General features: G+C 40.9%; 1 protein-coding gene across 1 annotated transcript; it reads left to right on the top strand.

Annotated features, from left to right (window-relative positions):
• The first annotated feature begins 7,629 nt into the window (after positions 1-7,629).
• On the top strand, positions 7,630-10,205 carry LOC139530187 (arg8-vasotocin receptor-like). Its single transcript, XM_071326360.1, has 2 exons — positions 7,630-8,675; positions 9,365-10,205. The coding sequence occupies exons 1-2, from the start codon at positions 7,742-7,744 to the stop codon at positions 9,658-9,660; spliced, it is 1,230 nt and encodes a 409-aa protein (XP_071182461.1). The 5' UTR covers positions 7,630-7,741; the 3' UTR covers positions 9,661-10,205.
• Positions 10,206-15,495: the final 5,290 nt, after the last annotated feature.

Raw genomic sequence — 15,495 nt, 5'->3', positions numbered from 1 at the left:
AATAACAGTAATTTCAGAAGGCGTGGGTGTCATATGCAGACTATGAAATATTTTTAATTGAACTACTACATTGGGTTGTCTTGTGGAGTAACCATTGTGTAGACTACCTCTCAGTAAGAGTTTTAAGGTACTCCTTTAGTACACAGGCTTCACAGATTCAAGCCTCCAAGCCAGAAGAAACAGGATGCAGTTTGCAACCCGGTCTCAGAGAATTTTGTATTATTCTGTATGTAAATCCAAGACACTCCATTTTGTATGATAGGTTATGTTTCTTATGGTATGTATTAATTTGTGACTGTCCATCACCCATTTTGTATGATATGTTATGAATTACAATTCATATGATATGTTACGAATTTGAAAAACGTATATGTTACAAATTCTAGCTAGCTCGCTAACATTAGCTAGGCTAGGGGTTAAGGTTAGGGTAAAGTTTAGGATTTAGCGAAAAGGTTAGGGGAAGGGTTAGCTAACATGCTAAGTAGTTGTAAAGTAGATTAAAATTAGAAAGTAGTTGAAAAGTTGCTAATTAGTTAGAGTTGTCCATGATGAGATTTTAACTCACAACCTTTGGGTTGCTAGACATTCGCTGTATACAAGTAGTGATATATTTTATGAAATCCTGAACAAGTGAGTTCGAAATTGAGGTGTCATAAAAATAAAATGAACCCCCCCTCCCCACCATTATAAATTGCACATCCTCCCCCCTCATAAAATGAACTCAAAATGAACTGTAGCAACCCTGTGTTTCTAAACGTGGACATTGACTTGACCACTTCAGCATGGTTAGTGGCACAGTCGATGCCACGCAGGGCTACGGGCCAAAAGGTTGAGGGTTTGCCGACCACCACAGATTTTGTAAGTAAGCATTTCACTGTAACCTGTTGTATTTGGCGCATGTGACTAATACAATTTTATTTGATGAGCTCACTCTCCCTACCCATGTCATTATACTACGATCAGAGCTAGCTGCAGGTAAGATTATTGTATTGTTCCCAAGGCCATACAAATGTAATTAACTGTATAATGGATTATTGTATCCCTTGTAATAATACTCAACCTTTGTACAAATCAAATCTTATTGGTCACATACACATGGTTAAGGGTTAAGGTTTGGGTAAAGTTTAGGATTTAGCTAAAAGGTTAGTTTAGCAGATGTTAATGCGAGTGTAGCGAAATGCTTGTGCTTCTAGTTCCAGACCGTGCAGTAATATCTAACAAGAAATCTAACAAATTCACAACAACTACCTTATACACACACAAATGTCAGGGATGAATAAGAATATGTACATAGAAACATATGGATGAGCGATGGCCATGCGGCATAGGCAAGATGCAGTAGATGGTATAGAACAGTATATACATATGAGATGAGTAATGTAGTAATGTAAGATATGTAAACATTATTAACGGGCAAGGTTGGTATACTTTAGAAAAGCAGGCAATACCTAGATGTACTCAATAAGACTCACGTTCCTTCCAATCTTTTACCCAGATTTGAGCAGAGATGCATATTTAGTTTCTTAAAAAAAAAAAACACCAGTCATGAGGAAACAGACAGCTCAAGAGGTTTGCTTAGATATATAATGAATAATCAAATACCCCTTTCCAGTACACAATACACTACAATCACGCACTAATGCCTGCGATTCTTGGCAGCAGTAAGAAAGCCATCGCTATCTGTGTCCATTAAACATAGCCTAAATTTACGTTTTTATTACCTCTAGACAAAATAACTTTTTGGGCTTACAATGATGTTTTGATTATTTTTGAACAGTCGCTAAGATTATATTGGTTGTGATCTTTGCAAAATATCTATTTTGGATGCAGCAATTGTTAGCGATAATGCTAATGCTCATTGATTTAGGCTGTAGCAAAAGCTAGCCAAAGAGCCATTTTACTGGTTGAAGTTGAAGTGTTTTTTAAGTATAATGTAGTTGATTTGTGATGATGACACAAACATTATATTGATCAGGAAATTCATAGGAGCCTTAAAAATCTAATTATAATCCAAAAGTAGTGTGAAATGCACTCATAAGCAAAATGTAAATATAGTTTTTTTCTGCTGGCATTCTATAAGAACTCCCCCTTGTTCTGCCACCAACTTGTGCGCATCGCCCTCGTGCGGCAATGTTTGCAAAGAAAGAAAGGTTGTGGACAACAGGAAACAAACAACTGACAGAACCTTTTTCCCCTCAGGAGACTGAAACGATTTGGCATGGGTCTCCAGATCCTCAAAAGGTTCAACAGCTGCACCATCGAGAGCATCCTGACCGGTTGCATCACCGCCTGGTATGGCAACTGCTCGGAATCTGACTGTAAGGCGCTACAGAGGGTAGTGCGTACGGCCCAGTACATCACTGGAGCCAAACTTCCTGCCATCCAGGACCTATATAATAGGCGGTGTCAGAGGAAAGCACATAAAATTGTCAGAGACTCCAGTCACCCAAGTTATAGACTGTTTTCTCTGTTACCGCACAGCAAGCGGTACCTGAGCGCCAAGTCATGAACCAAAAGGCTCCTCAACAGCTTCTACCCCCAAGCCATAAGACTGCTGAACAATTAATAAAATTGCCACCGGACTATTTACATTGACCCCCCCTCCCTTTTGTACACTGCTGCTACTCACTGTTTATTATCTATGCATAGTCACTTCATCCCTACCTACATGTACAAATTACCTCAACTAACCTGTACCCCCGCACACTGACTCGGTACCGGTACCCCCTGCATATAGCGTCGTTATTGTTATTCTTATTGTGTTACTTTTTATTATTATTCTTTACTTTAGTCTATTTGGTAAATATTTTCTTCAATCTTCTTGAACTGCACTGTTAAGGGCTTGTAAGTAAGCATTTCACGGTAAGGTCTACACTTGTTGTATTCGTTGCATGTGACAAATAAAGATTGATTTGATTATGGCAGGAAAAGGCTGTTTTAGGTGTTTGAAAAATGCACAATTCTCCAACTTCCAGACAGGGGGCCTAGCACCCCTCAGGACCACCCCATAAACATCCTCACGTATTTTGTGCATCCTAAGATTTTTGGGGCCACTTTTTTGTAACTGTTATGGAATTAGTCACATTAGTGGCATAAATAAAATAACACAATACACCTAAATTATTCCATACAAGGTACACTATATAGACTATATAGGTATGTGTACAACCCTTCAAATTAGTGGATTTGGCATTTCAGCCACACCCGTTGCTAACAGGTGTATAAAGCCGACCACACAGCCATGCAATGTCCATAGACAAACATTGGCAGTAGAACGGCCCGTACTAAAGAACGGCCCGTACTAAAGTGACTTTCAACATGACACCGTCATAGGGTGCCACCTTTTCAACAAGTCAGTTCATAAAATTTATGCCCTGCTTGAGCTGCACGGTCAACTGTAATTGTTGTTAATGTGAAGTGGAAACATCTAGGAGCAACAACGGCTCAGCCACAAAGTGGTAGACCACACAAGCTCACAGATGGGACCAGCGAGTGCTGAAGCGCCCAGTGAGTAAAAATAGTCTGTCCTTTGTTGCAAAAAGTACGTTTGAATGACACAGGAGCAACGTTGTTACATCTAATGATTGTTTGCCTGTGGCTGATGCCGCGCATGTGTTTGTACACGTGAACACATGCATATACACACACTCTCATTCAATTGCACACACGTGCACATACACGGACACACACACATATAAATAGTGCCATACATGCACTCAAATGTATTCAGTTGGCCTTGCTGTTATGATTTTTGTTGAACCTGATGTCTGTTGTTTTTTGCATTATTGTTTTCTGTTTTCCTTTGTCTTTTTTCTCCTTTGTTAATTGTTTTGGTTGTTGGTACATTGGGGGGGTGGAATTATTATATTTTATGATTTTGTTTTTCTGGGGGGGGGGGGGTGCGCTCGGATGGTTGAGGGTCTGGGGGGATTTCTAAATAAGAGAGAGACTGTAGTTTCTTCAAACAACAACTTTACTATGAGATTTGCAAAAATGAAGCAATCAACCATTACCAAGAATGGTTCAGAGTTGAAAGCTTAACAAACATAGTCGGGTCTCTGCTTTTATAGAAAAAGTACAACCTCTTTTGTCTACGTGGCAGTTTAGCAGATGTGTGGAAACAGTGGTGGAACATAGTGTAAAGGGCGATTGGTTTGTCTGTGGAGATTAAGATAGCATGAGGGCTCAACTGTATAACTGTTATGTCACTGGGTGCTGTTATGTCACAGTTCACACTATAATGTGCTCCTCCCTGCAAGGTTCCACACAGCTGACTTCCTTCAGATAGTAAACCCACGGGATGTCTCACATTCTGCGGTCGCACCTAACGGATCTTAGCTATACGCCCAGTCTTATGACTAAGTCACTCACAGACAAGTTTGTATCAGGTTAGAAAAAACACTAGCATATAACTAGAGAATATTCTTTAAACAGTAAAACACAGTATAGCATGACTAATTATGTAATTTTCCACGACAAGGGGCAGCTCTCGGGGAACTGTGGGGGGGATCTTGGAGGGCTGGTGGCCAGGTGGTTGGGAGCTTAGGCCTGTGGCTGATAGATCGCTGTTTCGGGTCCCCATTTTTGACCTTGTGGGAGATCTGTTCGACGTGCCCTTGAGCAGGGCGTGGACCCTGGTTGCTTCTGTGGGTCGGTTTGGATGGGAGTATGACTAAATGTCATGTAAATGTTTAGCGGCTTCACTGAAAGTAGATTGTATGTATGTTTTAATATTCCATTTAAAAAAATCACTACCGAGTTACAAACTGCCTCTGAAAGCAATGTCAGCACAATAACTATTCCTCGGGAGCTTCATGAAATGTTTTTCCATGGCCGAGCAGCCGCACACAAGCCTAAGATCACCATACATAATGACAAGCGTTAGTTGAAGTGGTGTAAAGCTCGTCGCCATTGGACTCTGAAGCAGTGAAACGCGTTCTCTGGAGTGATGAATCATGCTTCACCATCTGGCAGTCCGACGGATGAATCTGGGTTTGGCGGATGCCAGGAGAATGCTACCTGCCCAAATGTATAGTACCAACTGTAAAGTTTGGCGGAGGAGGAATAATTGTATAGGGCTGTTTTTCCTCAACACCTCAACCCCATCGAACACCTTTGGGATGAATTGGAACGCAGACTGAGAGCCAGGCCAACATCAGTGCATGACCTCACTAATGCTCATGGTTGAATGGAAGTCCCCGCAGCAATGTTCCAACATCTAGTGGAAAGCCTTCCCAGAAAAGTGGAGTCTGTTACAGCAGCAAAGGAGGACCAACTCCAAATTAACACCTACAATTTTGTAATGAGATGTTCGACGAGCAGGTGTCCTCATACTTTTGGTCATGTACTGTATGACGTTGGTAAAAACAAAAAGGAGGCTGACAAAAAATCCACAACGTTGTAAGTATAAGCAGAACCCTAATAAACTATAAGCCAAGGAGCAATGCCTGCTGTCTTTGAGGTGATTCAGAATTTCCATTCAGGCTGCCGTAGACGTAACGCACATTCTCTCAGTTCTCTCTGTTTTCCAGGAAGGAGGGAGGGAAGGTGGTCTGTGTGGAGGACGTTGAGCAGACAGACACAACCAGTTCCCACTGCTTATGAAACACAGAGCCTGGAGCGTAATAACAGATCATCACCTCCCCTATGAACCCCCAGAAACAGGACACAGCAGCCCAAGCAGGGCAGGATTACAGCTACAGCAGTCAGTTGCTTAACTAACAGGACCCATCCGCTGGACTAGCCTTAGGCAGCATACATGACGCAGCTAAGAAGAGCTAACCAGAGAGGTTCGAGAGGACAGTCCGGGTAAACAACAGAGCCCCTCCAGCAGGGCAGCCACAACAAGAGGAACCACCATAGGGAGTTTGTGGTACAGAGATGTTTATCTCTATGGGACTGTGGTCTGCAGCTCCGTGGCATCAGGGTTGGTCCTCTTAGTGATTCTGATGCATTGGAAAATTTGTGCACTATGGCAGAGGATTAGCGGGAACATTTGATGATTCCAGTAAGCCAATTTAGCTGAGACGCAATTCAGACGACATTCCTGTGTGAACTGGAGAATCAGGTTTCATCACTGACCACAGCCAGAGTTCTTTCCGCTGAGACATTGGTGAAACTACAGTGTCGTGTGGTAGGATGCCAATAGAGGCACATGTCTAGTAACATCATAATCATCAGGACCAGATGGTTTTGACCAACAAATGACTGTTGAATACCCACAGCAGTTGTTGTAATCCCTTTTCTGTGGCTGCAGTTGTTAATTGTGTTGGACATTTTTAGGGGTCACTTCAAAACCACACCTGCATCACAATAATTGTCAGATAAAGAGGAGTTCTAAACAATTGCACAATGACAAGACTCCAAGACCAAACAAGGCTGGGGGGGGGGGGGGGGGGGGGGTGCAAGCTCATACTTTGGTAAGAACAGCCAGAAAGTCTACAGAAAAAGAGGAAAGAGAGTTTGACAGAGAGAGGTGGAGGAATACTGTACCAACATCATAAAACAATACATCAGCACTTAGTACATATTTGTGAAAATACCATTTATGTCTGATTTCTTTATTCTCACATATCTATATTGAGGAGCATTCACACAGACTGTAGAGCCCTCATGAAAGATCTGATATTGAAATATCATGCTTAATTTTGGTTTTGTCCAGCTGAGAACCTTGTTAGGTCTTTGAAGTTGATTTCTGGCACAAGGTGGATTTGGATATTCATCTAACAAGTATTCACATAAAGAATTTCAACTTCAAGAGCACCAACAATCCAAGTTTAAACATAGCCACAATAACACAATTTATTTAAAGCGCATCGATTTTGACAAAGTTTAAACAGTTCATCAGTGTCTTGATTACTCAAAGCTAACCACAGCTGAGGTGAATTGAACTGCTTCAAAGCCATCATTCCTGCTTCCATTTCAACTGTTATTTATCTGTTAGTTAGTGTCACGTTCCCCATCAAGAAAACCAAAAATGTCGCTCAGCCGAGCCTCTTTCCGCCAGCTTCTCAGTGGATGAAAATAAACAGTTTACGCATTATGTGCAACTATAAGGCAATTTTCTGATTTCGTTCTGTATTCAATTCGTCAACAATTTGTAAAATGTCGTATCTTAATTATTGAGACAGTATTTTATACAAAAATCTGAGTAGGACTTGATTCGCTATCAGAGGTGTTAATAATAATGGAGAGGTGCATCCGTTACGCATTGCTTAATTGTTCAAGCTATTAAATGCCACGGGAAACATGAGTAAAATAATAGATTGGAAACAATAATAAATACATTTTATATTTGAAACTGTATTTTAGCAATCGAATGTCTTACATTTCGAAATTACTAACGATTAAAAAGTTACATAATTTGTTTGCGTAATTCCAAATCCAATGTGTTCATTTTGTCACACAAGACATTCATTTTCAAAGCTAGTCTTCAAAATATTAGAGGTTGTGGGCAGGCGATTTGGTGATGTTGAGGGTTGTGTCCAGTTTTGCGCAATATGACTGGCTGCCATAGGATACAGAAGTGGGTATGGCTATAACAGCTCAGCGCGTGGTGGCTGAAATTTGATTCGCGTTTAAAAGGCCCAGCAGCTCAGAAACCGAGAAGAGTTCGTTGGAGTCCTTTGTCTGTCAGCTTCAGGTAGCTCCTTATAAAGATAGGCACTCAAATCTGACCCTCTAGCACTGTAACTAGGGCCAAGGATCACACAGGGGGGCTGTGCTATGCACACTCCCATACATGCACTCCTCTCTTAACGGAGTCAACCAGTCTCTGGTTTTCAGTCCTACGAATGATACGATGATGGGGATCCTTGGCAATGGCACCGTACTCCCGAACGGGAGCGATCCTTTCGGTAGAAACGAAGAGGTCGCAAAAATAGAGATAACGGTCCTGAGCATCACCTTTGTGGTGGCCGTGATTGGGAACGTCAGTGTCTTGCTGGCCATGTACAACACCAAGAAAAAGACTTCGAGAATGCACCTCTTCATCCGTCACCTTAGTATTGCTGACCTAGTGGTCGCCTTCTTTCAGGTCCTGCCGCAGATATGCTGGGAGATCACCTTTCGCTTCTACGGACCAGATTTCCTGTGCAGGATAGTGAAGCACCTCCAGGTGATGGGCATGTTCGCCTCCACCTACATGATGGTGATGATGACCCTGGACCGTTACATCGCCATCTGCCACCCTCTGAAAACCCTCCAGCAGCCCACCCAGCGGTCTTACATCATGATCATTAGCACCTGGATGAGTAGTCTGGTCCTCAGCATGCCACAGTACTTTATATTCTCCCTGAGTGAGATCAAGAACGGCTCGGAGGTCTACGACTGCTGGGGCCACTTCATAGAACCGTGGGGCGTAAAAGCATACATTACTTGGATAACCGTTGGCATCTTCCTCATCCCCGTGTTCATTCTGATGATATTCTACGGGTTCATCTGCCACAGCATATGGAAAAATATCAAGTATAAGACCAAGAAGACACCCGTGGGAGGTGCGTCTAAAAACGGTCTCATGGGCAAGAACTCCGTTAGCAGCGTCACCACTATATCCAGAGCGAAGTTGAGAACGGTCAAAATGACTTTTGTGATTGTTCTGGCGTACATTATTTGCTGGTCACCTTTCTTCATCGTACAGATGTGGTCAGTCTGGGATGAGAACTTCGCATGGGATGGTAAGGGACTTCAGTGTATTGGAAAAAATATTGGATTGCGCACACAAAATCAAAGGGTGAACTTTGATATAGAATAAATAACATGACGCACTGGGCACACAATGACTGAATCAACGTTGTTTCCACGTCATTTCCATGAGATATCTTCACTCAATGATCTCTCTCCCTCTACAAATAGCTACTGTGGAAGCCATAGTCTATATAAGGGGTTGCGCAAAACATTTGGTGATGTATCTATTCTGTGCCAAAATTTAGGCCTATTGCTTTCATGCATTAACTGGGACGCATATTTTTTTCTATAAATGTCAATGAGAATTGACGAGGAGTAGGCTACGTATACAGTTGAAGCAGTATAGAAATGAATCTATTTTTGTCTTGGATGTAAATTCGAATTCTGCATAATCCTTTGAGCACTGAGCGCCCTGTATTAAAATACAGACTGTATAGAATCGAAATTAAATATAACAAAATAAGCATAACAAATACGGTGTGCTGACATAAAATACGAAGTCATGTTATTAATATCAGGTGTTTAAATAGGCCTGTAGATCTGCCTGTAATTGATTGTGCCATGCAATTATGTAATGCCTACAGGCAAATGTTTTGTGAACTTCAGTGCACCGTTGATTTCTACCCCAGCTATTGGACTAATTCTCTTTTGGTCATTTGCTTTTACCCTTTCCATCCAGATTCTGAGAACACGGCTGTCTCACTGTCCGCGCTCCTCGCGAGTCTTAACAGCTGCTGTAACCCGTGGATATACATGATCTTCAGCGGGCATCTCCTACACGACTTTACGCACTGTTTCCCGTGCTGTAATAATTTACGCCACAAGTTCAAGAAAGAGGACTCTGACAGCAGTCTCCGGAGAAATACGATATTGAGTAAAATGACCAACCGGAGCCCAACATGCAGTTCGGGCACATGGAAAGACCCTGACAACTCGACCAAGTCCTCCGTTCCATCTATCCAAACGGAGACCTAACACAGCGCGTTAAAAGCACAAACACACGACAGCGATGAATTATAGTTAACTCTTATTGACTTGACAATTATACAACTTTCAAGGTACCACTTAAAACTGTTGAGATATTGACACTGATTGATTATTTCATGTGTCTCTAATATATATTTGTGATTATGAATTGGTTTTGGGGTTCATTGTCTGGTATGCCAGTCTTGATAACGTCAATTATAAACTACTATTGTTTATAATGACTTAATTAGGCTACGTCAGATCTGAATTTGAAAATGTATAGTGGAAAAGAAACAGATCATCTGAACATATTTAAATACCAACAGCCACAGCTATATCACCTGCGTTCTTTATTTTATTTTTTACTTCCTATAACATTCCACATTCCAGAGTCCTCTTTTCTATGTATTCTGAGTTGATGTGATCCAGCCTAGGAGTTTCTACAGCAAAACCCAGACCACTTCGTATGACAAATGACAGATCTGTGACCAAGATGCATGGATTAGATTATCACAGTCATGCTATTAAAAGTGAACACACTTTTTTTGATAACAGTTAAGGCTGCCTGCTGTTTGTTTGTGTGTGTGACTATGTGTTGGCCATATATGCCCAGTGAGCCCATCTCTCAGTGTGAAATTAAATACATTTGGCCCTGACTGGCCCTGACTGTTTACAAAGTAACAGAGGTGCCTGTCTGCCGGCCTGGTTGACTTCTACACAGACCATGGTGTGTTGTGGTCAGAATGGCTCTTCCATTAGCCACGTCTTCTAGTAACCAAGAGGATCAGCTCTTTCAGGTGTCTGACCTTATTTTGTCACGTGTCTCCCAACTACTGTTTTGCATCCTGTTTTGCATCCTTGCATCCTTGTTTTTCAAGCCTGAACCAAAGATAAATGGATTCTGGATAAAAGCTGCATGTGTGTTGAAATCAGGATCTCAATTCTACCTCACATTGGACCATTTTCCATCCTTTTCTTCAGTGACTATTTCCGAAAACAATTCCCCAGAGCCTCGTAGCTCATAAATCTATGAGAAATCGTTTCTGCTGCATTTAGAACCCTTAAAAAATGACCTTAATCTAAATGTCCATTGGGACTTCATCATTAGTCATCTAGTTTATACAGTTCTCCAATGTCGTTAAGGCCGTCATTGTAGGTCGTCATTGTAAATAAAAATGTGTTCTTAACTGACTTGCCTAGTTAAAAAAAGGTTAAATATATATAAAAAAAAAAAATTATAGTTAAATCACTGGCCTTCGTGGCTGGAGCATCTGTGGACAATGTTGAGAGACCAGATGTGACTGTCTCCCTCAGCTTGAGAATAACTAGCTGGTTGTGTTATGTACTATGTATGCATTAACCTCATCCCCATGGTATTTTCCTACAGAGAGAGAATTGTCTGGTGGATGAGATTAACTGTGTATGAATGTATGTTTAGGGGGTGAAGTGAGTGAAATAGTAGGGGCCGTTTGAGAAGAAATAGAGCCTACTGTTCTGTATAAGCCATACTGTATATATATGTGTGTGTGTCACAGCTCCTCCCATATCCTCCACTTCAGGCGGCAGGTGGTTAGAGTGTTGGACTAGTAACCGAAAGGTTGCAAGATCGAATCCCTGAGCCGACAAGGTAAGAAGTCTGTTGTTCTGTCCCTGAACAAGGCAACCCACTGTTCCTAGGCTGTCATTGAAAATAAGAATTCGTTCTTAACTGACTTGCCTAGTTAAATAAAGGTTAAAAAAGAAATCTGCAACATTTGAAAAAATACACCTTCCACAACATGGGCTAATGGTTAAAAACTCACACAGACATGCTTTTGAACACAGCCCACATTGTAACACACTACACAATTTGCTGTACATTTCATGCCAAGGTATTCTATAGGATGTGACTGACATTTCATTGCCAGACCAAATAAGAATGTACTAAAAGGAAAATACTGACGTAGAATATAAAATCTCAAGTAAAGGTTTTCCAATTTGTATATACAGAATATACTATACAACTGGAATGTATGTTTCTATAGAACACGTGTTTTGCCAATGTTGAAGTTATCTATATGAATCATTTATGTAAAGGTGTGTAATGTGACTTTGTATCTATTTACTCTTGCTTGTACACATTGTAAAGATACAATACATATCGCCGAAAATATAAAGTAAATATTCTATACAAAATAAGTCATGTCTCTGTCTCTTTTTAAAATAAGTAGCAAAGGAGACACTTTTTGTATACTCAGGAGAAGGGGAACACTGATGTGTCTGAAATGGCACCCTATTCCCTATAGTGGACTGCTTTTGACCAGGGCCCATAGGGCTCAAAATTAGGTCTAAAGTTGGCTAGTCCCCTATATAAGGAAAAGGATTAGTGGTGTGCGGGTCGGTTGTTTGTTCACCCGCACCCCAACCACCCGACTATATGTGATAAAGTGAAAATCTGAGGCTCGCACCCGAACCTAACCCTGAAATATAGAAAATGTGCTATACAGTCAGAGATGGCAGAACTATTTTTTTGACGGGCCTTTTAGATAGGCCTATGTTTCTGCTTAATTAACTTGTCTATAATACAGTAGACCTATGTTTCTGCTTAATCAACTTGTCTATAATACAGTAGGCCTATGTTTCTGCTTAATCAACTTGTCTATAATACAGTAGGCCTATGTTTCTGCTTGATTAACTTGTCTATAATACAGTAGGCCTATGTTTCTGCTTGATCAACTTGTCTATAATACAGTAGGCCTATGTTTCTGCTTAATCAACTTGTCTATAATACAGTAGGCCTACGTTTCTGCTTGATCAACTTGTCTATAATAGAGTAGGCCTATGTTTCTGCTTAATCAACTTGTCTATAATACAGTAGGCCTATGTTTCTGCTTAATCAACTTGTCTATAATACAGTAGGCCTATGTTTCTGCTTAATCAACTTGTCTATAATACAGTAGGTCTATGTTTCTGCTTAATCAACTTGTCTATAATAGAGTAGGCCTATGTTTCTGCTTAATCAACTTGTCTATAATACAGTAGGCCTATGTTTCTGCTTAATCAGCTTGTCTATAATACAGTAGGCCTATGTTTCTGCTTAATCAACTTGTCTATAATACAGTAGGTCTATGTTTCTGCTTAATCAACTTGTCTATAATACAGTAGGCCTATGTTTCTGCTTAATCAACTTGTCTATAATACAGTAGGCCTATGTTTCTGCTTAATCAACTTGTCTATAATACAGTAGGCCTATGTTTCTGCTTAATCAACTTGTCTATAATACAGTAGGCCTATGTTTCTGCTTAATCAACTTGTCTATAATACAGTAGGCCTATGCAGCTGTGAAAACTATGTTTTACTCTATGCGGTTGAAACAGGCTACTGTCAGCTTTTATGTTGCTGATAAAGATAGAACCATTACAGACTGTGACAAACCGAGTATTAATTCTCTCAAGATGTTGAAATAAATAAATAAATCATATTTCGCCACTCCTTTTCCCAAGTAAAAATCGACATTTGGTGTACCATTTTACTACAAGAAATGCTTTATTCTGTAGGAGTTAATATTAGGCTATATTAGGTAATGACCTGGTATTTTGAAGTACTCTTGTGACTGTTGCATTTGTATAGCACCTCACAATCATCACAAATAACTTCAAATCTTTGTCAAACATTATGCTACTGTTCTGGTCCTCTCTCCTATTTATTTTCAACCCTCAATTTGCCTCAGTTGATCAATGTTAACTTTTTCTGCCCACGTTCCTAAAAGCATTTGGGAATTGGCGTGTATTCGGCGAGTGTAGGGTAAAGCTTAGAATAAGGGCTATGCACGAATGCCAGATAAAAATAATGAAATAAAAGCCTCAGTGTAGCCTATAGATACGAATTGCACAAGAATGTTACATTTATGGATTTTTTAAATATTGTTTCTCTTCGTTCAACACCAGGCTACACAATTTGGAAAATACTGATGTAAAATATAAAATCTCAAGTAGTTTTCCAATTTGTATATACAGAATGTACTGTACATCTGTAATGTATGTTTCGATAGAACACATGTCAGTGTTGAAGCCAGCCACCTGCTCTTCGTACACACATTTCATGACCCTAAACCCACCTGTCTCGCAGATATAACCACAGCAACTTTGTCTCGGGCCCTACAACACCCGTGCCAAAATATCCTCCAAACCTCTAGACCTCCTCTCTGCTGTCAGGATATCTGACCCCAGGTCTGGTGTAGACTCTAGACCTCCTCTCTGCTGTCAGGATATCTGACCCCAGGTCTGGTGTAGACTCTAGACCTCCTCTCTGCTGTCAGGATATCTGACCCCAGGTCTGGTGTTTCTCTGGATTTTTACTTACAGTGCCTTCGGAAAGTGTTCAGACCCCTTGACTTTTTCCAAATTTTGTTATGATACAGCCTTATTCTAAAATGGATACAAAAAAAAAATCCACATCAATCTACACACAATAACCCATAAAGACAAAGCAAAAACAGGTTTTAATACATTTTTGCTAATTTATTTCAAATAAAACAATGAAAATCACATATACATAAGTATTCAGACCCTTTACTCAGAACTTCGTTGAAGAACCTTTGGCAGCGATTACGGCCTTGAGTCTTCTAGGGTATGATGCTACAAGCTTGGCACACCTGTATTTGGGGAGTTTCTCCCATTCTTCTCTGCAGATCCTCTCAAACTCTGTCAGGTTGGAGGGGAGCGTCGCTGCACAGCTATTTTCAGGTCTCTCCAGGCCTTGGCTGGGCCACTCAATGACATTCAGAGACTTGTCCCGAAGCCACTACCGCGTTGTCTTGGCTGTGTGCTTAGGGTCACTGTCCTGTTGGAAGGTGAACCTTCACCCCAGTCTGAGGTCCTGAGCGCTCTGGAGCAGGTTTTCATCAAGGATCTCTCTGTACTTTGCTCCATTCATCTTTGCCTTGATCCTGACTAGTCTCCCAGTCCCTGCCGCTGAACAACATCCCCACAGCATGATGCTGCCACCACCATGCTTCACTGTAGGGACGGTGCCAGGTTTCCTCCAGACGTGACACTTGATCTGTAATTTGTCATCTGACACTCTATGGACAATTCCTTCGAGCTCAAAGCTTGGTTTTTGCTCTGACATGCGCTGTCAACTATGGGACCTAATAGACAGGTGTGTACCTTTCCAAATCATGTCCAATCAAGTTGTACAAACATCTCAAGGATGATCAATGGAAACAGGATGCACCTGAGTTCAATTTCGAGTCTCATAGCAAAGAGTCTGAATAGTTATGAAATAATGTATTTCTGTTTGAAACTTTTTATAAATTTGCAAACATAAAAAAAAAACTGTTTTTGTACATACAGGAAGTGCATTCAGGAAGTATTCAGACCCCATTACTTTTTTCACATTTTGTTACGTTACAGCCTTATTCTGTAATGGATAATTCCCCCCTCATCAGTCTACACACAACACCCCATAATGACAAAGCAAAAACTGTTTTTTAGAAATATTTGCAGATTTATAAAAAAGTAAAAACAGACATATCACATTTGTATAATTATTCAGACCCTTTACTCAGTACTTTGTTGAAGCAGCTTTGGCAGCGATTACAGCCTCAAGTCTTCTTGGGTATGACGCTACAAGCTTGGGACACCTGTATTTGGGGAGTTTCTGCTTCTCTGCAGATCCTCTCAAGCTCTGTCAGGTTGAATGGGGAGTGTCGATGCACAGCTATTTTCAGGTCTCTCCAGAGATGTTCGATCGGATTCAAGTCCGGGCTCTGGCTGGGCCACTCAAGGACATTCAGATACCTGTCCTGAAGCCAATCCTGCGTTGTTTTGGCTATGTGCTTAGGGTTGTTGTCTTGTTGGAAGG

The sequence above is a fragment of the Salvelinus alpinus genome, chromosome 9, assembly GCF_045679555.1.
Source record: "Salvelinus alpinus chromosome 9, SLU_Salpinus.1, whole genome shotgun sequence".
Taxonomy (NCBI): domain Eukaryota; kingdom Metazoa; phylum Chordata; class Actinopteri; order Salmoniformes; family Salmonidae; genus Salvelinus; species Salvelinus alpinus.
Note: the sequence above shows the minus strand (reverse complement) of the source record. Positions and strands in the feature narration are given on the sequence as shown.